The sequence below is a fragment of the Lissotriton helveticus genome, chromosome 5_1 (genome assembly GCF_964261635.1).
Source record: "Lissotriton helveticus chromosome 5_1, aLisHel1.1, whole genome shotgun sequence".
In the NCBI taxonomy this organism is placed as follows: Eukaryota; Metazoa; Chordata; class Amphibia; order Caudata; family Salamandridae; genus Lissotriton; species Lissotriton helveticus.
Genome location: NC_136065.1, coordinates 5078873 through 5104876, shown reverse-complemented (window position 1 = coordinate 5104876; position 26004 = coordinate 5078873). Strand labels below are relative to the sequence as shown.

The window sequence follows — 26004 nt, the reverse complement described above, 5'->3', positions numbered from 1 at the left end:
GGTGCACATGAAGCAAGCATAGCTTAGATCCTACAGCCCCTTACACTGTTGATGCACATGAAGCGAGCATAGCTTAGATCCTACAGCCCCTTACACTGTTGGTGCACATGAAGAGCATAACTTAGATCCTACTGGCCCCTCACACTGTTGGTGCACATGAAGCAAGCATAGCTTAGCTCCTACAGCCCCTTACACTGTTGATGCACATGAAGCGAGCATAGCTTAGATCCTACAGCCCCTTACACTGTTGGTGCACATGAAGCAAGCATAGCTTAGATCCTACAGCCCCTTACACTGTTGGTGCACATGAAGGGAGCATAACTTGGATCGTACTGGCCCCTTACACTGTTGGTGCACATGAAGCGAGCATAGCTTAGATCCTACAGCCCCTCACAATGTTGATGCACATGAAGCGGGCATAGCTTAGATCCTACAGCCCCTTACACTGTTGGTGCACATGGAGCGAGCATACCTTAAATCGTACTTGCCCCTTACACTGTTGGCGCACATGAAGCGAGCATAACTTAGATCCTACAGCCCCTTACACTGTTGATGCACATGAAGCAAGCATAGCTTAGATCCTACAGCCCCTTACACTGTTGGTGCACATGAAGCGAGCATAGCTTAGATCCTACAGTCCCTTACACTGTTGGTGCACATGAAGCGAGCATATCACAGATTATACTTCCTCTTACACTGTCAGTGCACATGAAGCGAGCATAGCTTAGATCCTACAGCCCCTTACACTGATGGTGCACATGAAGCGAGCATTACAGATCCTGTAGCCCCTTACACTGTTGGTGCACATGAAGTAAAAATAGCTTTGATCCTACAGCCCCTTACAATGGTGGTCCACACAAAGTGAGCATAGCTTAGATCCTACAGCCCCTTACACGGTCAGTGCACATGAAGCGACCATAGCTTAGATCCTAAAGCCCCTTACACTGTTGGTCCACATGAAGCCCGCGTACGCTGCTGCCTCCTTCTTGTTGAGCTGATACGTCTCCTGCAGCTTCTCGGCATATCGCGCGGCCTCCCCATCCTCATTGGCGAAGCTTCGCACGGTCTTTATGTTGGAGAAGGTCTCCAGAGCCACATGATTGGCCTTTGACAAAGACTCTTGCACCTGCACAGCCAGATCCTGGGAGGGGGAGAGACAGCACTGGTCAGACTTCACAGAGACTACTAGCCCCCCATGGTGGTGCCAATTGATCAATAAGGAATAGCTATCAATGTGTAGCTATCGGTGATTGGCCACTTCAGCACTGCCAGTACCCATCAGTCCTCAGTTTGTGAGCCAGAGCGAGACGTGACTTCCTAAACAGACACTTCGATGAAGTTGTATCTTACTCAGAAGAGTAGACGTCTGCAGGCCTGGGTCTTTTCCCAAGACCATACCAAAGTCCTAGATGACAACAAATGTCTTCTTTACCACATATTGCCCTCTCTTCCTTCAGTCATCCCTTCTTAACCACACCACAGATCCACCGACTCCCTGGTACCCCTCACCAGTCTCCAGAACTACTTGTCCTTACTTCTTCCTATCACACCTCTCTTTTTAATGCTTTCACACCTACTCTTGGTGCACTCATGTTCCTCTAGACAGAGCCTTCTATCCTGAGATGATACCGAGTGTTTCATAAAGGTATCCCCTACTCCACCGACCACACACTATGCCTACGCCTTAACAGCAGCGAATTTGCAAAAAAACGGAGTTTGGTCCTGGGACTGAGGGTCAGCTGGACCTTATAATACAGAAAAGTAGAAACAATGCTGGCCCCCAAGGTGATTTTGCCTCGTAATTTATGAGGATACAAACAAGGGAAAAAAAACAACTTTTTGTTTGTATGGGTTATTTTATTTAAACCCTTTCTATCAATTCTTTATCAATTTGAAAAACATTTTTAAGGGTGAGAAAAACACTAGTGACAAACATTTACAATATTTACAACTATCATACATACAAATATCATACAACAATCAAAAAATGACATATATACAAATGAATCCACAATTATATACAAGCTTCTTTAGCAAGAGAAAACAACAGTTCGACCGTCACAAATAATTAATCTTTGCGAAGATTCAAATCATTAGAATGCCCCACCAGGGTCAAAAAATAGAAACAGGCAACAGAAAATTAAATTGAAACTCTTCAATCAGTTAAGGTTGACAAATAACTCAAAACTTTTACTACAACAAAGATTGCCTATTTGCCGTTTTGCCGACGCGTTTCGAATCTGGATGCAATCTCAGATTCTCTTCAGGGCTCTGTCAATGTGGTATTCTACAAAAAGAAAGGAAGCTTGCTTTAACCACCATTTTAAAATTAAGTTCCCCATACGAGCAGAAAGTCACCGGGGTTTTACCTTTTCGTGTGGATAACGCGATCCCGCGTTCCAATTGTTCAAATGAGATAGGGCTTTTGGTTTGGCAGAAATTCTGTTAAAAGAATATGTGAATGGGAAACGGTTACCAGGCCATTCAGAGACACACCACAAACGTGGTTCCACAACTGTAAAGCGCACACGTCATACCTTTAGGTTGTAACACGGGGACGCTATTATTTCTTTGCGCAATGTAAATCCTCCGCTGGCAACTCGGTGGCGCTGCCGCCTGGAATGCAACAGACAAAGGCTGTACTTAACACAATTCGCTTTGCTAAACAGACTGTTTACGGGGTTGGAAATTGCTTGCAATCGGACATACCTGGAAAGCCGAGTGCGGTGCAAAAAACGGTAGATGCGCCGGTCCCAAGGATCCTTAGCTATCGGGCGGGGAACAGGCTGGCGTTGCCTCCGCGGCGTGTCACAGGGCGTGCTTCAATCGCGGTAGTTTCTAAAGGAATTACCTTAAGTTATTTAGAGCGAATAAGCCATAGTTTCTTTACCAAAGTCTAAGGGCGCGCTTACACCCACCTTGTTACCCAACTGATGGAACAGGAAATGCAAACTCATTGGTGGAAACCCACCATGTGAGGTACCTACATCATAACAAACCCGTCGCTCGGCATTGTGGTCTGTGTAGTTTCTCAGGCATGCCGAGGTGTGCTACAGGCGAGAAATCTCGGACAGAGAGTTAAGCCCCGTTTCGGTACTGTTGAATTTGAGTATCAAATATGCTTCTTTCTTTAATAGCATTTGGTCATTATTTACACCCAAAGTGGGTGAAGTCAGATTAAACAGCACAGTCCACTTGAACTCATTTTCTCCATGACTGTGATCAACGAAATGTTGAACAAGGGGCGCTGTGAACACTTTGTTCTTAATGCGTGACCTATGTTGCGTCATGCGAGTGTTGACTTGTTGATTTGTCTTGCCTATATAGATTTTAGGACAAGAACAAATGATAGCATAAACCACATTTTTGGTTCTGCAGTTGGTGAAATTCGAGTGGGTCCACACTTTGTTAGAGTGGTGGAAAATTTTCCCTTCAATGGTTGTGTCACACGCGACACAATTCCCACATCTGTGGTGACCTTCAATTGGTTTGAGCCCCCATTTAGATAATAGGTCGCTTTTTGGTTTTGATGTTCTGATGTCTGCGCGCACTAGTTGTTGGCCAATATTCTGGTTTTTTCTAAACGCGAATATTGGACGGGGGAAAGGTATTCCTAGATCATCTAGCAAATGCCAGTGTTTGAGAACCATCTGTCTTATTTTATGGGTTTCTGCACAAAATGTAGTAACGCAAACTAAACTCTCAAGTTCACGTTTATTTTTTGTCTCAAAGAGACATTCTCTAGGTGTATAACGCGCCCGCTTGAAAGAATGTTTCAATAATTTCTTGGGGTAACCCCGTTTCACCAACTCGTCACAGAAATTTTGGCCATATTGCTCAAACTGTTCAACTTCTGAGCAATTTCTCCGAATCCGGAGGAGTTGCCCATATGGCAAGTTCGCCCTCAAATTTCTCGGATGCGAACTGCCATAGTGAAGGATGGTGTTTTTATCCGTTCTCTTCTTGAATAATGATGATTTCAAAGTCCCTCCCACATTACTTATCTCTACATCAAGAAAAGTCATTTTGACATTACTAGAATCAAGTGAAAATTGTATGTCATGATGTCTTAAATTTAGCCATTGGTGAAAGTTACTCAAGTCGGTGTGGCTCCCCTGCCACAGGAGCCACACGTCGTCGATGTAACGATACCAGTGCAGTATGTTTTGTGAATAAGGGTTATTTGTCTCTATGAACTTTTTTTCATATTCAGCCATAAAAAGTACGGCCATCTCCGGAGCATAAGGGCACCCCATCGCGGTGCCCTTAACCTGCATGAAAAAATCGTCATTGAAGCGGAAATAATTCTTTTTCAGAGTTATTTCAGCCAGTCTTAGTAAGAAGGATGTGGGGACTTTGTGAGGTCTCTCTCTGGAGTCAAGATAAAGTTCGATCACCTCTAACGCTTCTTCCTGCGGAATTTGCGTTTAGAGGGACGTCACGTCCATTGTCACCATTAGTTGTGATGTATCGTCAAACAAAGTGCCCTCTACTTTTGACAGAAAATCCGTAGTGTCCCGTAGGTAAGCCTTAACTTTAGTCACAAACAGCTTTAAAAAGAAGTCCACAAACTTGGACAAGGCTTCAAGGCATGACTCACACCCCGAAACGATTGGTCGTCCGGGGGGATCGGACTGGTTTTTGTGGATCTTAGGCAAAAAATATGCCACCGGAGTTCTGGGGAATTTTTTAATTAAAAAATCCGTTTCTTTAGGGCCCAAGAAACCACTCTCTTTGCCATTTTGTACAACATCAGCGATCAGGGATTGAATTTGTTGTAAAGGGTCTTCCGTCAATTTGCGGTACCATTCCTGGTTATTAACATGTGAACTGCCTACAGCTAAATATTTGTCCCTTGGCCAAATGACAACGGCACCGCCCTTGTCGGCCTGCTTTATTACCAATGAGGGATCTTCCTTAAGATTTTTTAAAGCTGTCCGTTGTCCCTTAGTGATATTAGGTTTAACAAATTTCTGCTGGTGTTCTAGCCTATTGATGGATGACAAAAGAATTTGTTTGAATGCAAGTACTTGCTTAGGTATATTCTGAGTAGGTACAAAAGTGGATTTATTCCTGAGGCCCGTAGTCTCCATGATATTAGTTGGAGGCTGGTTGGCAAAAAAGACTTTAAGTCGAATCTTGCGACAGAATTCTAACGTTTCTAGCTTTATTTTAGTGAAGTCTGTACGTCTAGTGGGAACAAATTTTAGCCCCAAATTCAATACTGACTCTTCGTCTTTTGACAATGTCCGGGCTGATAGATTAACTACGGTGGACGGGTTTTCTACGACTTGTAGAAGTTCCTCCGAGTTCGCATTTCCCATTGTGGTTTGAATCTTACTTTTTGCTGCTGGCCTTTCTCTAAAAAAGAAGTTGGTTTTTTACTATTCCCACCTCTTGAGTCCGAGCCAAATGACTCAGAGGACGAGGTTTCTGAAAAAGTTTTATACCTATTTCTTGATCTTCCTTGAAAGTTGGAGAGTGCTCCTCGAGATTCTGGTTGGGAGTAGAAATCGTCTTTAAGGAAGGGGTAAGCCCTTTCTAAAGTGAAGGATTTAGAGTCCTTTACGTACTGTGCTGACTTGCTAGTAATTGTATTATCCTTGAAGGATTGTATCTCTTTATCAATTTTCTCTAAAAGCGCTTTAGAGTCTGTAACCACTTGGCTGTCTCTGATGGCCGTAGTAAGTTCTTCAATTTCTTCTAGTTCCTTAGCACATAGTCTCTGGGCGGTTTCTATCGTATGGACCATGAGGTCCCTGCTGCACTTAGTATTTATACAACTAAAGCCCTTTTTGTAATCTGCATCATCAGTAAATATGACCGGGACATTTTTCACCTGAAGACCCCAAGGGATGGTCCCACCCCTTAGATGTTTCAGGAGGAAATGTCCGTGTAGTTCCGTACGAATCTGTTTTTTACGGAGTCTGGTTAATTTATCAGTTTCGTTCTGCTGCTGGGCTGAAGAGCTCAGAGTGACTTCTGCAAAGGGGGATGTGGCTAACAAATTCTTAATGTGGTTTTCGGAGAAAGACAAAGTGTCCTTCTCGCCCATTACTTTGGAGAGACAAAGATGTCTATCCAGGCCGCGAGCCAAAAACAACTCACAACATGGAAGATTCAATGCCCTTAAAACTCTCGCGAGTGTGCACTCGCTCTAGAATTTGCAAAAAAACGGAGTTTGGTCCTGGGACTGAGGGTCAGCTGGACCTTATAATACAGAAAAGTAGAAACAATGCTGGCCCCCAAGGTGATTTTGCCTCGTAATTTATGAGGATACAAACAAGGAAAAAAAAAAAAAACTTTTTGTTTGTATGGGTTATTTTATTTAAACCCTTTCTATCAATTCTTTATCAATTTGAAAAACATTTTTAAGGGTGAGAAAAACACTAGTGACAAACATTTACAATATTTACAACTATCATACATACAAATATCATACAACAATCAAAAAATGACATATATACAAATGAATCCACAATTATATACAAGCTTCTTTAGCAAGAGAAAACAACAGTTCGACCGTCACAAATAATTAATCTTTGCGAATATTCAAATCATTAGAATGGCCCACCAGGGTCAAAAAACAGAAACAGGCAACAGAAAATTAAATTGAAACTCTTCAATCAGTTAAGGTTGACAAATAACTCAAAACTTTTACTACAACAAAGATTGCCTATTTGCCGTTTTGCCGACGCGTTTCGAATCTGGATGCAATCTCAGATTCTCTTCAGGGCTCTGTCAATGTGGTATTCTACAAAAAGAAAGGAAGCTTGCTTTAACCACCATTTTAAAATTAAGTTCCCCATACGAGCAGAAAGTCACCGGGGTTTTACCTTTTCGTGTGGATAACGCGATCCCGCGTTCCAATTGTTCAAATGAGATAGGGCTTTTGGTTTGGCAGAAATTCTGTTAAAAGAATATGTGAATGGGAAACGGTTACCAGGCCATTCAGAGACACACCACAAACGTGGTTCCACAACTGTAAAGCGCACACGTCATACCTCGGCATGCCTGAGAAACTACACAGACCACAATGCCGAGCGACGGGTTTGTTATGATGTAGGTACCTCACATGGTGGGTTTCCACCAATGAGTTTGCATTTCCTGTTCCATCAGTTGGGTAACAAGGTGGGTGTAAGCGCGCCCTTAGACTTTGGTAAAGAAACTATGGCTAATTCGCTCTAAATAACTTAAGGTAATTCCTTTAGAAACTACCGCGATTGAAGCACGCCCTGTGACACGCCGCGGAGGCAACGCCAGCCTGTTCCCCGCCCGATAGCTAAGGATCCTTGGGACCGGCGCATCTACCGTTTTTTGCACCGCACTCGGCTTTCCAGGTATGTCCGATTGCAAGCAATTTCCAACCCCGTAAACAGTCTGTTTAGCAAAGCGAATTGTGTTAAGTACAGCCTTTGTCTGTTGCATTCCAGGCGGCAGCGCCACCGAGTTGCCAGCGGAGGATTTACATTGCGCAAAGAAATAATAGCGTCCCCGTGTTACAACCTAAAGGTATGACGTGTGCGCTTTACAGTTGTGGAACCACGTTTGTGGTGTGTCTCTGAATGGCCTGGTAACCGTTTCCCATTCACATATTCTTTTAACAGAATTTCTGCCAAACCAAAAGCCCTATCTCATTTGAACAATTGGAACGCGGGATCGCGTTATCCACACGAAAAGGTAAAACCCCGGTGACTTTCTGCTCGTATGGGGAACTTAATTTTAAAATGGTGGTTAAAGCAAGCTTCCTTTCTTTTTGTAGAATACCACATTGACAGAGCCCTGAAGAGAATCTGAGATTGCATCCAGATTCGAAACGCGTCGGCAAAACGGCAAATAGGCAATCTTTGTTGTAGTAAAAGTTTTGAGTTATTTGTCAACCTTAACTGATTGAAGAGTTTCAATTTAATTTTCTGTTGCCTGTTTCTGTTTTTTGACCCTGGTGGGGCATTCTAATGATTTGAATCTTCGCAAAGATTAATTATTTGTGACGGTCGAACTGTTGTTTTCTCTTGCTAAAGAAGCTTGTATATAATTGTGGATTCATTTGTATATATGTCATTTTTTGATTGTTGTATGATATTTGTATGTATGATAGTTGGAAATATTGTAAATGTTTGTCACTAGTGTTTTTCTCACCCTTAAAAATGTTTTTCAAATTGATAAAGAATTGATTGAAAGGGTTTAAATAAAATAACCCATACAAACAAAAAGTTTTTTTTCCCTTGTTTGTATCCTCATAAATTACGAGGCAAAATCACCTTGGGGGCCAGCATTGTTTCTACTTTTCTGTATTAACAGCAGCGAAAGCACCACAACGTACACCCAGCACTACACAGCAATGTGTCACACAAGTTGTTCATCTCTTTGTGTTTGCTTCCTCTGCAGACTGCACCCATTGATCAAGGGCTCTACTTGCACTTACTTCCTTCACAGACCACACCCAATGGTGAAACATCCTTCTCATCCTAACTCCCTCCACAGACCACAACCACAGATCTCACACATACCACACACTCATTGATCATATGTCTTCTCAGCCCTTACTTCCTGCACCGACCACACCCATAGATCACGCACCCTCCTAGTGCTTACCTCCTTCACAGACCGCACTGATTGAGCAATGGTCACCTGCTACAGCAATCCCAGCCCAATGCTGCACAGATCTCACCTGGTAGAAGGTTCCGGAGAGCTTTGGAATGACCAAGAGGATGGGCAGCCCGATGAGTGTGAACAGCGCCAGCTTCCAGGACACCCAGAGCATGAAGGCGTAGAGGAAGATGGCCCTCATGGAGTACCACATCAGCAGGCTCAGCTTCTCGCTCAGAGACTCGCTCATAGTGTTGGTGTCCGTGGTGATCCGCGACGTGATCGCGCCTGTAAGCGAAGATGGAAGACGTCATACGCTGCACGAGGGCGTGATCTCAAGTGAGAAGATGGAATCTTAACAAACATGAAGGCGAGAACCTCCTCTCAACCGATGAGATGACTTCCACTGTAGACCTGGAAGAGGGTGGGAATATGCACAAGCTCGGAAAATCTGGAATTCAGGACAATATGGAAGATTTGGAGATTTTAACAGCCAGTGTGTGGGGATATGAGGGAATTTACGGGGCATAGGACTGGAGTATTTCAAAAAGTTTGGATTTCATATATTCAAAAGTGAGGGTTTCCCCAAGAACAGGGATTGTGAAATTTGTATGACTTGGGTCTTTCTCCACAGGGTTTCCTAGGGTGAGGGACATGGAAACATTTCATTTCCAGCATTTTGAGAATTTTTAAAACCCAGACATTAGTGATTTACAAACACCGGTTTGGAGGTTTCAAGATGCAAACTTCCCAACTTTTAAGGACTTCGGCCTGGGAATTTAAAATCTCTTTTATTTTAAATTTAATTACGTTGGGCTCAAGGCAAATAAGACTGCACAACAAAGGACCTGTTCATTTAAAGAGCCGGGATCCATCAGCTGGGAGGCCGTTAGGGATCCTGGATTCAAGGTAAATAACTTTCAAAATACCAGATTGTGTGATCAGCAGTGTAAACCTTAGGATAGAGCATAGGGAATTTTACGTCGCTGCAGTTGTGATTTTCATACCCAAGATTGGGACTTTAAAACAAAAATCTAGGAATTTCAGAACCCAGGAACAGGAGTGCCTTAGCTACTGAAGTATAATTTTCAAGAAACTGGAATCATCGATAGCTTGATTACGATCTTGGTGGATGGGTTACTCCGTCACACACGGGATGGATATCCCGTCTGCCAAATTACAATTCCATTATATCCTATGTAGTTTGGCGGGGGGAGATCCATCATGCTTGTGATGGAGTCTTCCATCTCCAAAGATCATAATAAGGCTCTGAGTCTTGTCTGTGTGATGAAATGTATTCCTGTTTCTTCCCAGGAACCGGCCACTAACACGTTGTAGATGGAATTTGGACGGATAATGAGAATCACACTCACCTGTTGATAGTGTGTCAAAGAAGGCGATCTCCTGCTTCAGAACAGCCTCAAAGACCTGCCCCTGGATTCCCATGTGGACGAGGTTCATGGTGAAGTAGTAGAGGTTGTCACAGACGCACTCTGTCACTGCGCTGTTGTAGAAAGAGGGAAGACACGCAAAGGACCATGATCCAGAGGAACGATTCCTGGGGCTCTCACCTTTTCGATAAGGTTAAACTAGAGCCCTGTTCATATACAACTTGGATTCTATCCCAGACTGACTATCGAGTCGAACACAAGATCGATCCATCCCAGCTATGAACCGAGATACACAACACAGGCGACTAAACAGTGATAAAACGTCCTGGATGTGAATGTCCCCTGCACGGTGTGCAGTGTTGTTCCCCTGCCCTGAGTGCCCCTGGCATACATCGGGTATCCTGGTTTTTGATTTCGACCATAGCCTCGCTCCAATCTAACCTATGTGCAGAGGCCTAGGGCATGCTCTTGACACGAGTGAGGTCCTGGACGGTCCTGGGAGGTTCCCTCATTTTGCTGACGGTGCACTACTTTCCCTGTCATGGGATTAGCATGTAGAGAGGTGGTGTCAGCATACCATGTTTTGTGAATCAATAGTTGTGACCAGACCTTTGTATCTGTGCAAGCTTCTCTGCGCTACCCAGGATACCAGCACTAACATCCATCCCACGTGTAGGTTGTGTGCGTGTTTGTGCATGTGGCATGTTGTTTGTACATTGTATGTATGAGTTAACCAGTGGTCTCCTGCACAAGCTGGAGGGGAGACAGACGTGGTAATTTACTGCTGATATTCCTGAGGCTTGAGGGAGGAGACCTCGACACTGAACTGGGAAGAGAGGACACCTGGCTCCATTAGAAATCCAAGTAGGCCTCTTGCTGGGAGGAGCTGCTGACTGTAGGAAGCTGTCTCTTTATATAGTATACCAAAGAGGGGTATATAGTGCAAAGATCCAGGTATCCCTTATGAGTGGACAGAGGGTTGCTATAGCAATCCCATGGTGCTCTTCTAGGGGGTGGTGTGGTCAAGAAGCCTTAGGTTTATCAGAGAACACACACACACAGTCAATAAACGATGCACACACTCGATAAGGAGATCCACACCAATTTATAGCAGGCATTTGCAATGCAATAGGGCTCGCATTTTCAAAACTTTTAACAATTGGTATTTTAAATGACAATGCCTTTTAATAATGCACGTTTTTTAAACACATAAATAAAAGGCATTGTCATTTACAAAGGCAATAGGCTACAAATCTCCCAAATGCGAGACCTACTGCATTGGAAATGCTTGTTATGAAATGCTGCCGCAAAAGGACCATGGCCTATGAACTCTGTTCGTGCCCGTTAAAGCCCAGCCCGTACCTTGAGAGCGAGAATGAAGGGAAGCGTGCTTGTAAGAGCAGGGTCCTACCCCCTGTGTGTGCCGGAAGACCCCGGAGGAACCGAGCGAAAGAACACCCCAAGGGGAGGGGGATCAGGCTTTTCTCCTACAGGAAATAATTTGACACTGTTTGGCTCTCCCCTTTGCTCAGTTTTGAGGGAACATTTTGCTTTGTTTGTAGTCTTCTCGAAATGGGGGAGGTCATTGAGCTGAGGTTCTGGTAGAACAGGGGTCAAGGGGGAACGTTGCCCAGATTCTAACCTAAAGGGGGGCAAGAGAGTCATCCTGTATCGGACGGATAGTCGGTGAGGGGTTTGCGTCCGGATTAATGTCATGAGGCTGAGAGGGAGAACTGTAGGATAGGCCTAGTCCTACAATGGGCGATACGTTACTGGGGTCACCAGACGGGGAGGGGTTTAAGGAGAGTGGAGAACTCCCCACTATTAGAGATGGAGTACTAGATAAACTCATCGAGGAGGGAGGTAGTGCTTGGGTGGGGGTCGGTGGCATTGCCGTCAACTGCTTTTTTGAGGGTGGGGTAGATATTGGCCATATTAGCTAGATTGTCATTTGATGCTTGCATTAGGATGATCCTATTATTGTTGACAGTGATAGTGGTGGTGGCCTTGAGGGATGGCGAGGGGGGCTTTGTTAGCTTAAGACCATGCTGTGTTTTCTTAGATCCTGTTATTCGCTGCGTGGCGTATAGCACGGTTCGCCAGCACGCCCGTATAGAAGATGAGTTCATTACCCAGAGTACCCTTGTTTATGCAGAAATAGGGGTCAGAGATTAGAGTCTCTGGTCTATTTTTGGGGATTTGATGTTTATGTTTTTTTGCAACATTCTTGGAGAGATTAAATGGGTCGTTGATGATGAAGGCGTTGAGACCATTGGGATCGGGTCTTGACTCCATTTTGAACAAGAGACCTCGTGAGGGTCGGGGCTCATAGAGGATTATATGCAGGAGAGAGGATGCAGCAGCAATCCTATAGGAAATCTCAGTGTAAGAAGGAGAGGGGGCATAAGGACATCACCTTTGTGGGCGCAGAGGTCTTGGAATGCAGATCCAGTGAGGCAAGCTTCCTATCTAAGTCTTTAGAGTTGTGGCATGTTCTATATGATTAGCAGACATAGCATCGAGACCGGTGCTCAGACTGAGGATAGAGCTATAAGCACCCGGAGGATCTAAAATATAACGGCACCTGAACATCAGTTGCTGGTAAAGTAGACACCGTGCCATAATATTAACTGAAAAATACAGTCCTCTTTTTTACGTGGGAGAAACTTAAAGTAAAGAAAAATATTTCTATGAAACATCAAGTCTAAATGTTTTTCTCCACTTTTAAATAAGCCAATTAAGTCTTACTGTTTTATGAAGCATGTTTCTTCACTTTGAGTTCCTTCATTTAAACAAATGGCTATTTTCTTTCGGTTATGAATATGGCACCCTGTCTATAGCCCACTGGGAGCAAAATGCCTGCTGGTTGTAAACGTGAGACTTGAAAATGGGAATACATTTGAAGGATGAGTTTTATGGAATCCATATGAACATAAAGGTAACTCTTTAGTTTAAGTTTCTCCCGTTGCAAGTCAAGTCAAGTCAGGACATTTGTAATGCGCACATATCACGTCCAAAGAGTCTCATGGCGCTTGCAGACAGCTCAGACGGGGGATGGACAGCTGAGTTAGCAAAAGAGCCAAGTCTTGAGTTTCTTGCGGAAACAGATGTGTTCTGAAGTCATACGCAGGCTCAAGGGCATTTTGTTCCAGAGGGTAGGTGCCAGAAAGGAGAAACCACGACCCCCGTTCCTGGTAGTTTGAATTCTCAGCGAGGTGAGCAGTGACTGAGAGCTGGATCTAAGTTGCCTACTCGGCACATACCAGGTGAGTTTACAGGACCAATATTTAGGGCCATTCCCATACATCTGTTTGTGCGCCAAATACAATGTTTTGAACATGATTCGCTTTTTTACAGGAAGCCAGTGTAGGCTTCTAAGGCACGGAGCAGATGGCGACCTTCGTGGTAAATCTAAAACAAGTCGCGCTGCAGTGTTCTGCAGGACCTGTAACCTTTTCAGGTGGTGCTCATTTATTGCAAGTAAGTATTACGAGTTCCCGTAGTCCAGCCTATTTATAATAGGCATAGTTCCCCTTTACACACAGCAGGCCTCTTGGTTCCAGTGGCTGGTAGACACAGTGCCATATTTATAACTGAAAAATACAGTCATTATTTTAAGTGGGAGAAATTTAAAGAGAAGAAAAATGGTCTATAGCATGAACATTTTGGCAGAATGTTTTCTGCACCTTAAATCTTTCCCGTTTAAAAAAAATGGTTATATGTTTGTATTATACATGTAACGGTTCCACATATGACAAAAGGGGTTCCAGTGCCACAAGTACATACAACATAGGCTCTTAGTTACCCATACACATCTATCCCATTCATAAGCACACATGTTCATACATCCCAAAGACCACACTCCCACTGACACGCATGGCAGTCCTGTCATAGTGTCCCTACTCAAAGTATTTTTGGCTACGGTCTGTTTTTTTAATGGAAGAATAAAATTTGTGGAATAAATAAAGAATATACTACAAACAACTCCACTGAATATTCATCATCTCTATGGAACAAGTTGTGTCAATATATGAAAAGACTTTTGTTATATGAGTTACAATTATATTTAAGAGTGCTGGAACCAATGTTTATTGTTTCTAAAAATAAGACACGACTGTCTTAGGAGATTTAGGAGATTCAGGGGTTTTGAATCTCTGGTCCGCTGCACCGCATTTTGAGATACAGGAATCACTAAGGATAGGTGCGATTGTGCTTGGCCCCAAACCCCATGGTTTTGTGTGTTGCAAACGCATGGCAGTCCTGTCATAGTGCCCCAACTCAAAGTATTTTGTTCAAACCATAGCATCTTGCTCTATAGACATTAGGCTTAAAGTCAAGGGAGCTGGGCGAGCGGGGGTGTCTGGTAACAATCCGCGAGTTGCTCGGACTTTAGTAGCTCACGATGATTTTGACTGGTCAGAAGCAGCTCTCACTACAGAAAAGGTTGAAGACGCCAGTACTAAATATTGGATGGTAAAGTGTATCACCTTAAAAGACACTGCCGCACTTGTTGAACTGATGATAAACTCTTCCCTGATGGTAAAGTCTATCACGATACAAGAGAGAACATACATTTTACCCAATGATAAAGTGTATAGCAGTGCAAGGAACTGTTACCTGGCGATGGTGATGATGGTCATGGCCCTGATGGCATTCACGAAGGCCGAGGGGTCTTCCTTGTTCCCAATCCAGTCTGTCATCCTGCCGGTGTAGTACGGCATCACCATCTCACCTGCAATCAAAGCACAGAGTTCAAGATGGCCCCTCCCACCTCGTGGGGGTAGTACCACATCCATACCCCCAGGGGTGAACTTACCCTACATTTGGACCGGTCAGGGCGTTCAATTACATCACACCCATTTCATAGCACTAGGGGTCAAGCTACCCCAACATCTGTCCGATACCGCCAGGGTTTTCCCTTCCCCCACACTATCTGATTCCACCAGTTCACTTTACCCCATACCCAGCTAATACCACCAGAGGTTGAACTTACCCCACACCCATCTAATACCACCAGAGGTTGAATACAACCCAACACCCATCCAATACCACCAGAGGTTGAACTTACTCCACACACATCCAATACCACCAGAGGATGAATACAACCCAACACCCATCCAATACCACCAGAGGTTGAATTTACCCCGCACCCATCCAATACCACCAGAGGTTGAATTTACTCCACACCCATCCAATACCACCAGAGGTTGAATTTAACCCACACCCATCCAATACCACCAGAGTTTGAACTTACCCCACACCCATCCAATACCACCAGAGGTTGAATATAACCCAACACCCACCCAATACCACCAGAGGTTGAATATAACCCAACACCCATCCAATACCACCAGAGGTTGAATATAACCCAACACCCATCCAATACCACCCGAGGTTGAACTTACCCCACACCCATCCAATACCACCAGAGGTTGAATTTACCCCATACCCATCCAATACCACCAGAGGTTGAATATAACCCAACACCCATCCAATACCACCCGAGGTTGAACTTACCCCACACCCATCCAATACCACCAGAGGTTGAACTTACCCCACACCCATCCAATACCACCAGAGGTTGAACTTACCCCACACCCATTCAATACCGCCAGAGGTTGAACTTGCCCCATCCCCATTCAATACTACCAGAGGTTGAACCTACCCCACACCCATCCAATATCACTTGAGGTTAAGCTTACCCCAAAAACCATTCAAAACCACCAAAGGTTGAAAATACCTCACACCCTTCCAATACCACCAGCGGTTGAAATTACCCCACACCCTACCGATACAACAGACCCCATACACATGTGATAGCACCTTTGATTGTTACTCTTTGGGGTATGATACCGCAATGATTTCAACTTACTCCAACAGGACACCACCACGAACACGCCAACGATGAGGAACCGGCAAAGCTGTGGCTTCATGCAGGAGAAAAGCCTGCTCAATGAGGCCGAAGAGTTCTCCTCCTCTTCCTTCAGTCCGAAGGGGGAGAAGTGATGCCACAGGAGGGCCACCAGCCCAGCGATGATGTAGGATAAGACAATGACATCCCACCGCCCCCAGCCGTGGAGACACTCTGGGCCGATGGGGGACCCAGCCATCACAGCTGCAGTCACATAGCACGGCACGAGGAGGCTGAGGGTGGCTGCGGACACGAGGAGCTCCCGCCCCACCCATGAGGGTAGGTGCCCACTCAGCACGTGGACCACGTACATCAGGAGCCCACAGCGGACCAGGGAGGCAACCCAGACAGTAAGGAGGGGCTCCTGAAGGCCAATGAGAGGGCAGAGCTTCTGAAGTAGGTGCAACACCAGGATATCCAAGGCTGGAAGGAACCACACCAAGGACAGGAAGTCCATCGTCTACGTGAGCTGTGCAGAAAAGGCAAAAAAGGAGGGTTAGTGCTGAGACCCTGACACCTAGAGACACACAAGCGTTAGCGCTGAGAACCTCATACCCAGAGACACACAAGTGTATAATACAGCACCACAGGCAGCCAGCTGGTTACCAAACCCATCCCAAGGAAGTCCTGCTGCTTCCCCATGACCAGGGCCACCAGACATGCACAAGTGTATAATAAAAAAAGCATGGTTGGATCGATATTACAGGCACAAGGGCACTGCCCGAAGAGCCGTTACAGATGCAAGTTGTGGGCAGAGCTTCCCTCATATGTGCAGTAACGTAGCCTCAGGGGGAAGCAGGGGCATAGACGGGCACCTCTTGTTATTTAAGGCATGGACACAACAGGCCTGGGAAGGGTCAGTGTGGCTTCAGTAATCAGAGGGCTCACGGGGGGGCTTTAATGGGGAGAAGAGCCAACTGCACAAGGGCACGTTTGATTTATCCCCTAACCTAAGGTTTCTGGGACTGAACACAGGACAGACAGCTGAAGCCTCTCTGATCACTCATCTGATGACTTGTAGATAACACTCTCAGGTGCACAAGCATCAACCAAAATACCGGTCGTAAATGGGCTGATTCGCAGAATTGGTCCCTTTGCCACCAGTATTTTGGAATTTCAGATGCATCAACCCAAATGCAAATTTGCAAAGTAGGTAATCGCTAAATTTGTGATTACCTAAATTGAAAATGCATTTAGGGAATCGCAATTTGCGATTCCCTATTTGGAATGCAACAAGCCTTTCCTAAATGCGACTTTGCATTTAGAAAACGCTAATTATCATCAACTGCAAGTTGATGGTAATTTGCCAAAACTTTGACAAATGCACAAAAGTGCATTTTTCAAAGTGCCATGTGGCGCATACACGTGCCCCTAGGGCATGTGTGTAAGCCACGTGTGGACACAAGCCAATTTCGGTGGTGCATCGGGGTGGCCTTTTGGCCCCCTTGAACTTGCATGCACAATTTGTGAGTGCCTAAAGGCCCATAGGAATGAATGGGAAGCCATTCCTTAATTACGAATCACAATTTGCTATTCTCAATTAAGAAATATGTAGGAATCGGTAATAATTTAGCGAAACCTACGTGCCTAGGCAATTGCAATTCCATAATTGCAATTCCTTAATAATCGCAAATTATGGAATTGCAATTGCCTACATTGATACATGAGCCCCAAAGCCTTTTATTTGGCTGCTGTAGATTTTTGGGGTTGAAAGATCAGAGGCTGCCCCTCTCGCTCCAGTCCTCTCTGCTTTAATTTAGGAGCTGAAGGGAGATTTTAATGAGAAATATATTTTTGAGCTGTCTGATGAGACAAACTATTGTCTACACAAAGGTTAACAAAGTGTGCAGCACAAGAGACTGCAGCCTCTGCTGAAGCGGTGATGCTCTTTGTCTACAGGTTGTGTGACCAGGTGTCCTGGATTTGCCGGATGTGCCGGGCCAGTCCCGGTTTCCAACACCTGTCCCAGCAGATTTCAGACAATTTAGCGTATCATGTCTCGGTTTTTAGAGAGGGTCAACTGAAAACAGTGGCAGGTGCCTTTATTTTTTTATTTTTTTATATTCAAATCGTTTTTTATTTGGAAAATAAATAAAAGGAAGACAAGACAAGAAAGCGAAAAGAAAAATAAAGCATATAAATACATTGAATCATATAATAAAATTACAGTGAATTACATACATATTTTAACGAAATTACATACATACTTATTTCAACGAAGTCATACGTAATACAAATCAATAAACACTACACAGCATATACATATACAGTTGCATATACAATGTACCTGTCCAGGGTCTCGTATCAATAGTTTCTATATATGTCCCACAATTCGGGTGATCTTTGGGAATAATATCATGGGATTGATGGGTTGTCTACGGAAGCCATGGTGTGTAACATGAACTCTGCAACGAGTAGACTTCACAGGGAAGCGTATAGATTTACCTACAGGGCCTACGGCGGGTCAAATGAAAAGGAGGAAGCATCAAGCGATTTCCATAGTTTTTTGTGAGAAGAGCGCCATGGGGAGGAATGTAGGGCAGGGTTATCCGCTCCTCTTAAAAAGAACCACCATTCTTGCCACATTTTGAACGACACTTCAGAGGCGTTCTTTCACTTACATAACACAACTTTGCATGCTAGAGTGAGTAATAAGTCAAGGAGCTGGGCCAGTCCCGGGTTCCAACACCTGTCCCAGCAGATTTCAGACAATTTAGCGTATCATGTCTCGGTTTTTAGAGAGCGTCGACTGAAAACGGTGGGAGGTGCCTTTTTATGTTTTCCAAACCAGGGATAGTTAAAAGCTGTTTATAAGAAAGCATTTTAACAGGCATGCTACTCGCTTTCAAAAATGCATTTCATGTTCTTACTGCCTCTTCTGTAATTCTCTGCTGAGGAGCGCTGTCATTTTCTGCGCTGGGTTGCAGTAAAATTGTAAACCTATTTTTGTGAAATGTCCCGGTTTTTGGCTTTAAAATTCTGATCACCCCATCTGCAGGCCAGCGCGCAACGCCGATAGGGCTGAAAAGGCTTCAGCCCCCTCCACACAACGTATGTCAGCCCGGGCTGCTGCAGCTCGAGCTGCTGTGGGCTCGGCTGGGCAGTGTCTGGAGTCTTATCTCCGGCACGCCCAAGTTTTTCACAGGTCTTTAAAGACCATTTGCATATTTACATACCTTTGTAAACTGGTTACAGAGGCCTATTTTTTTCTGGTTCCAATACCCGCTGGACCCCACTCTGCCGTTTCCTTACATTTGTATTTTACATTTACTGCCATAGTGTGAGAATGCATTTAATGAAAAGGAATATAAAGTAGGGTTGTCAAAAGAAAAATGCCAGCCGTGTGTTGTTTATAGAATCTGCAAAGACCTCGTCTTGACACTAAATAGGGTTTTAAATTAAAAAGTATGTATTTTTCTGTCTTTGTTCCCTATAATTATCAGTCATGGATCATTCACAATAAAAAGGGATTTCTATTTATATTTGCTGTTCGAATTATGCACAGATAAGTGATAAAAATACGGCTTTAGGTGACTGTTTATTTTTGTACCGTCTGGGACATCAAAATAATGAACTGGCAATCCTAATCATAGGACTGGAAGTGTGTTGCAGAATGAGCTCATTATTTATTCCCTCCCCCTCGATCCCGGATTAATGCCATAATAGCAGGGCTTTAAGAGGGCCGGGTCCTGCCGATGCTCAGCACCAGCAGTTCTTAAAAACAGGCACAGAGACGAGTCCTTATCGGGTTCTCCATTTTCACCCTCACACTCAGAATGGAAAAAAAATCTTAACTCTGCAGCAGTTCACTGTTTGATGAATCGTACATTTTTCTGCAGTTCTGTATTGCTGAACTTGAAGTGCTTTACACGAGCACCAAGGACATTTTGATGTATTTTTTGCTAGGCACGGATGTATAAGTGATTTGCCCAGAAACAGATGATGCTGAGCCGACGCTGAGACTCCAACCTGGTTCCTCAGCTGCAAAGTTGGCAGCTCTAGCCATTACGCCACAACCTCTTGCACAAGAACTAAAGCATTTTCATTATTATATACAACAAAGCCATAGTTGTCTGTATGCATGTAGTATATTTATCATATGCAACTAACAGCCTTTGACAAAGCCAATAGTCCTGGCATGTTGTAGGTGTAATGTTACTTATGTGGAGGGAAACACAGAAGCAGCGAAATACCAGTCAGGCGGCACATTACGTACGCTAAGCACAGAGTTTTGCATAAATGTTTTAAGCCATGCCCTTAATTAAACCGGCCACGCCCCTCTTTCAGAGACGACCACCCTTCACTCACAGCGATCACAATGTGAGGTTTAACAGAAAGAGGGATGCAGTCCGGTTTAAACTTCACTCCAGTGCATAAAAAGCATGGGAGCTGTGGTCCTGACCACACAGACGTGGGTAGAGATGTGACCAAAAAGTACCACAATACCATTTAATCATCATGCTGGCCTTTAACTTACAGATATAGTTTTACTTTATAGGCCCAGTTGACTTTTTGGCCCAGTCACAGTGTCAAGGTTCAGTTTTTTTCGGTTTTATAAAATATTAAATACATATATTCTGATTTAAAAATTGAGGAACCCAAGCAAAAAAGTTAGATTTGTTGAATTAATCATATATTTCTACTGTAACAACAGAGATTGGTAGGGAATTATAAAAACACCATGGATTTAAGAGAGTATTTCATAAAAACATAGATCTCATATAAAGTTAATATAATATATATTTATTAAATCAGCAATTCAATAAAATATAGATGGGTAATATCCCTACTAACTGCCTGTACACCTTTGAACGTGATATTGTTTTAGAACAGATATTTAAAAATCACAAGGGACATGAAGTGCAAAAGATTTTTGAATTCAAAGAGGTGAGTAAACGCTGCCTCAGCACTGCGAGTGCTGACCGAAGAGAGTATTTGTCTAACTATACAGGTAAAAATGATGTAGGAGTTTTAGGTTCAAAGGTAATAATATTTAAACCAATCTGACAAGTTGTCAGGTCCAGTTCCTCAGGAGCAGTACCCTCAAGAAGCCCACCTTCAGGCAACCTTGACTCTGCGCTTAACACCAGAGTATCAAGATGACCAGATGGGGGGGAAGGGAATTAGGGAGGGTACTGCGGGGAGGGAGATCTGGAACAGATATGGCAGACCGTTGAGTTGGTGCTCTTCTATTAATCTTAAGAGTACATGCAGCACATATAAAATATTCCATAAACTATGACTCATATTACCTGTAAAGGAAAATACCAAATGTTCTGTAGTAGAGACAAAGGTCTCAAAGGGATTGGCAAAGTCTCAAATATCTTCCCTGTCTCTTGAAGACTTCCAGAGTTGTACTGAGAATGGTCGCTACTGCCTGTGAATGAGTATCCGGAAGTGCTGCTGATGAGGATTAATTATAGTTCCCTATTTATATAACACCATTAAAGTTCACTCATGAGAATATATGTGCGCAACTTTGCAATAACCACATATAACATTTCACATGCGCAAGTTGGTACTATTCACAAATAAAATTTCACATGCGCAAGTTGGTACTATTCACAAATAAAAGTTCACATGCGCAAGTTGGTACTATTCACAGATAAAAGTTCACATGCGCAAGTTGGTACTATTCACAAATAAAAGTTCACATGCGCAAGTTGGTACTATTCACAAATAAAAGTTCACATGCGCAAGTTGGTACTATTCACAGATAAAAGTTCACATGCGCAAGTTGGTACTATTCACAAATAAAAGTTCACATGCGCAAGTTGGTACTATTCACAAATAAAAGTTCACATGCGCAAGTTGGTACTATTCACAAATAAAAGTTCACATGCGCAAGTTGGTACTATTCACAAATAAAAGTTCACATGCGCAAGTTGGTACTATTCACAAATAAAAGTTCACATGCACAAGTTGGTACTATTCACAAATAAAAGTTCACATGCGCAAGTTGGTACTATTCACAAATAAAAGTTCACATGCGCAAGTTGGTACTATTCACAAATAAAAGTTCACATGCGCAAGTTGGTACTATTCACAAATAAAAGTTCACATGCGCAAGTTGGTACTATTCACAAATAAAAGTTCACATGCACAAGTTGGTACTATTCACAAATAAAAGTTCACACGCGCAAGTTGGTACTATTCACAAATAAAAGTTCACATGGTCATTGATTATACAGTTGTTTAAAATCACGCATATAATAGCCATAACAGTTTGGTTCAGGGCATGTGTTTAAATACTCATTATTAATATCATAATGTAATTCACTGCTTATAAATCTTAAATGCTCACAAAGATAAATAAAGTCTTAAACTCTAACTGACCTTTAAAATAGGCCCCAAATCAAAGTATATGATCTCTCAGAAGTTCGACTGAAATGACCTTTTACAAAATGCCTCAAAGACAGCGAATGAGTGCTCTCAAAAGGTGTCCATGAATAACCTTTCTGTGGGCCAGAAATCGGAAACGCTGGGATTAACCAAGTGAAAAGCTCAGAAAGAATCAAAGCACTTGAGCCCTTTTGAGTTAAAAAAAATGCAGAGGAGCGCTTAAGTGTCAAGTAAATGTAACGCATTGTGAGACGCACTTATAGGAGAGCGGTCTAGCGTGCCGGTTTCACTGAATGCTACCGCTAGTGCGTGGAGTTGAGAGTTGTGAAAAGTGACAGAATACTGGGTGGGCCGGGTGGGCCCGGCCCACCCAAAGATGAGCCTGGCCCACCCAAACAGGAGCCCTGGCCCTCGCAGTGAGGGCTTGAAGGCAGGCGTGCAACGCACAGGTCGTGTGTGTCAGCCCGGGGAGACAGCTTCCCGGGCGCACACACACACACAGACAGTTGAAGATTATCGCAGCCGCACCAAAGTACTTAACAGGTCTTTAAAAGACCATTTACATTTTAAGGAGGCTTTGTTTACTTTTGTCACCCCTTCACCTCTGCATGGTGAAAGGGGACAAATCCTTTCTTTGACAACGGTAACCTTTGGTAACCTTTGCCTACTGTCCTGCTGCGTTGATATTTCTTTTTCTATGCAGTGCAGGGGAAAAGTGGTCTGTTTATTCCTAGTCACCCCCTGACCCCTGCAGCTGCTTATCACATAAGGCTGTGACACAAAATAGGACTAATGGAGTAGGTAAGAGAATGTGTTACAAAAAAAAATTCTTTTTAAAATCTGCACAGGCCCAGCAGGACACATACTTCGTATGTGCTTCATTTAAACAGTTTTTATCATTTCATCATAGCCGATGCTGGTCAACAATAAAACAATACAAAATGGCAATATCCAGATAAAGTTGGTGATTAATGATCCTGCTTTAGAGCAATCGTTTGTCTGTTAGTATTTTTTAGATGCAGACGCACTGTATTTTACGTGGATAGCTCAGTGGGTTACTGCCTTTGTCACAGAGATCCTTGTGTTACTTCAGAAGTTACAATCCTAACAAAAGGCAGTGAACAACGAACGGCCACCAAAGAGCTGCCTACAAACATGAATGGTATAATTAGAACTTCGCTTTTTTGTTTTGTGATATAGTTAGAACTTCCCTAGTCTTTTCATTATTCTAATGTTGCTAAAATGAGTATGTTTGGGCAGATAAACATTTTTATCAGTAAAGCTGACCCCCATGGAATACTCTTTAAATCCCAAGGTTGTGTTTCTCCAGACCAAACCCTCTTAAAATATACTACCCACCAGAATGGATGACATGTGATTCCTACACCTTGTAATCCTCATTGGCTTATGTGACATTCCCTGTAGACTGATTTACATACTTGCATGATTCATTGTCTCTGTAAGTGTGTGCGTGGTGTAAAGTACTGACACACACTACATTGATATGAGCAGCGTTATACAACAAATTAAATGCATATGAGAGAGAGGATACGTAAACATGAGGGGCGCTGGTGGAGGGTGCCAGTGAGGGAATCCGAGGAGGAGGTAGTGGGAGGGGCTATGGAGCGATGAGGGGCACTGTTGGAGGATGACAGTGAGGGAATCAGAGGAAGAGGTCATGGGGTGGAGGGGGAAGCTAGGGAGAGATGAGGGGCACTGGTAGATGGTGGTAGTGAGGGAGTCTAAGGAGGAGGTCATGAGGGGGATGGGCTACAGAGAGATGAGGGGCGCTGGTGGAGGGTGGCAGTGAGGGAATCCGAAGAGGAGGTCATGGGGTGGAGGAAACTAGGGAGAGATGAGGGGCACCGGTGGATGGTGGTAGTGAGGGAGTCTGATGAGGAGGTCATGAGGGGGTGGGGCTACAGAGAGACGAGTGGCACTGGGGGAGGGTGGCAGTGAGGGAATCCGAGGAGGAGGTCATAAAGGGGAGGGGCTATGGGGAGATGAGGGGCACTTGTGGAGTTTGGCAGTGAGGGAATCCGAGGAAGAGGTGAATAGGGGGGCATGGATGGATGAGGTACACTGTTGGAAGGTGGTAGTAAAGGTATTTATGGAGAAAGAGGTTTTTGGTGCAGCGCCAAAAAAGACTTTTGCATCAGCGCTGAAGCCGGCCCTGTCATGGCCTTTCTGTTTTTGTTTATTTAATTAGCAGTCGGGGGGGCGTGGCTTGGCGCCCGGCGAGGACGGCAGCGCAGATGTGAGCGCTCCCGGTCGCCGGGGGGTTTTCGCCGCTTTTGTCATCTTACCTGCTCCTGCAAGGCAGTTTCTCCACGACCGGAGACGACAGCGAGCACAGGGCTTCCATTTGCAGTCCCTTCTGAGCGCCGGAATGGCCGTTTTCGGTGATTTTGCGGCGGGCGCGGCTGTGTGAAAGTCGCGCCCGCCATTTTGTTTTCTGTCAGCGCGGACTGTGGCGCTCCCGCTCTACATCAATGCGAGTCTGCCACAAAGCCCTACGCACCGCCAATTCTTACTGGTGAGATACTTTCTGTATCTATGCTTCATCCCTGCATGTAAATGCCATAAGGTACCTTTCAACGGATATTAGGAAGTTTAATTTACATTTTCATCTCCTTGGCGGCCATTTTCAGCAAACAGACTTATATCTCTTCAGGCACCCTGCAGGTACATTCAGACTCTGTTAATACCACGCTAAAAGAGCTGCTCTCTCTTAGGCTCACATATTTGGCACTATCTACCACTTGGGGCAGTGTTGAGTACGGTTTCTGCACGCTCTCCTTTACTTGCTACATTGCACTCGTGACGTCCTCTCCTTGATGGATCTCCTTTGCTCCACAGTGTGCCATTTGTCTACACTTCATCACCATGGTGGTTCTCTGCTTCCATCATCAGTGTGTTAACTACTTCCATTAGCGAATTGGTCGCTGCTCCACTCATTTTCCTCACTCCCTGGCATAATTGCTTCCTGCGCAGTTTTCCAGTCAGAAGCTCCAACGCACACTCTTCATTGCCTCTGGATTAGCAGTGGATATTATTAAACTTCATTTTCATGGAAAAGAAGCCATTCCCTCGCACTTCCAAAAATCCACGTCGTGTCTTCATCAAAAACTCCAAGGTCTTCTCTGCACTGGCGCACCTCGAGGCCTCTCAAGGACTCGTTACTCAAATGTCGCAGTCTAATACGGAGCGACCCATCCAACCTCCAGGGAAGGTCACGACGAAACGCCTTAAAAAAGATCCTCCATCGCCGACGGGGTCCACATCGGCTGTTTCCATGGAGATGTTATTGGAAGAGATCCGTGCCCTCAGACCCTTCATGGAAGAAACCAATAATAAGTTGCAGGTTCTTACTGACAATTGGTCTCAGATGGATGCCAGAGTGACTACAGTGGAACATTCTCTAACTACTCTACAAGAGTCATCCTCCAAAGTAACACACATGCAATCTCAAATTTCCTCTCTTCAAAAACAGGTTGAGGAATTGGAGAATCGTAACAGGCGCAATAATCTTCGTCTCTACGGCCTGGCGGAGAATTGTGAGGGGTCTGACCCCATTGCCTTCTTCAAATCATTTTTGCCCAAGCTTCTTCATCTACCTGAGGATACTGCGCTTAACATCCAGCGTGCACATCGGTTGGGTCGTCTTCCTTCTACTTCATCTCCTTCTTCACGACCAAGAGGTATCATCATGTACTTCTTAGAATATACTGACCTCCTCAAAGTTATCTCAGCGGCTCGTGCCTCACCCCG

General features: G+C 44.2%; 1 protein-coding gene across 5 annotated transcripts in view; it reads right to left on the bottom strand.

Moving 5' to 3' along the window:
• TAP1 (transporter 1, ATP binding cassette subfamily B member) overlaps window positions 1-26004 on the bottom strand; it is a 109910-nt gene that overhangs the window by 68972 nt on the left and 14934 nt on the right. For 4 of the 5 annotated variants that reach the window (XR_013594636.1, XR_013594637.1, XM_078641562.1 and 1 more), the window contains exons 2-6: window positions 15853-16360; window positions 14598-14712; window positions 9963-10093; window positions 8672-8877; window positions 944-1141 (exon numbers count right to left, since the gene is read on the bottom strand). Coding sequence is in view for 2 of the 5 variants with exons in the window: in XM_078641562.1 (XP_078497688.1) it covers window positions 944-1141; window positions 8672-8877; window positions 9963-10093; window positions 14598-14712; window positions 15853-16348 (1146 nt within the window). In the remaining 3 variants the exon portion in view is untranslated. Of the gene's footprint in view, window positions 1-943; window positions 1142-8671; window positions 8878-9962; window positions 10094-14597; window positions 14713-15852; window positions 16409-26004 lie in introns of all 5 variants that reach the window. The other variant, XR_013594638.1, reaches the window with a different exon arrangement.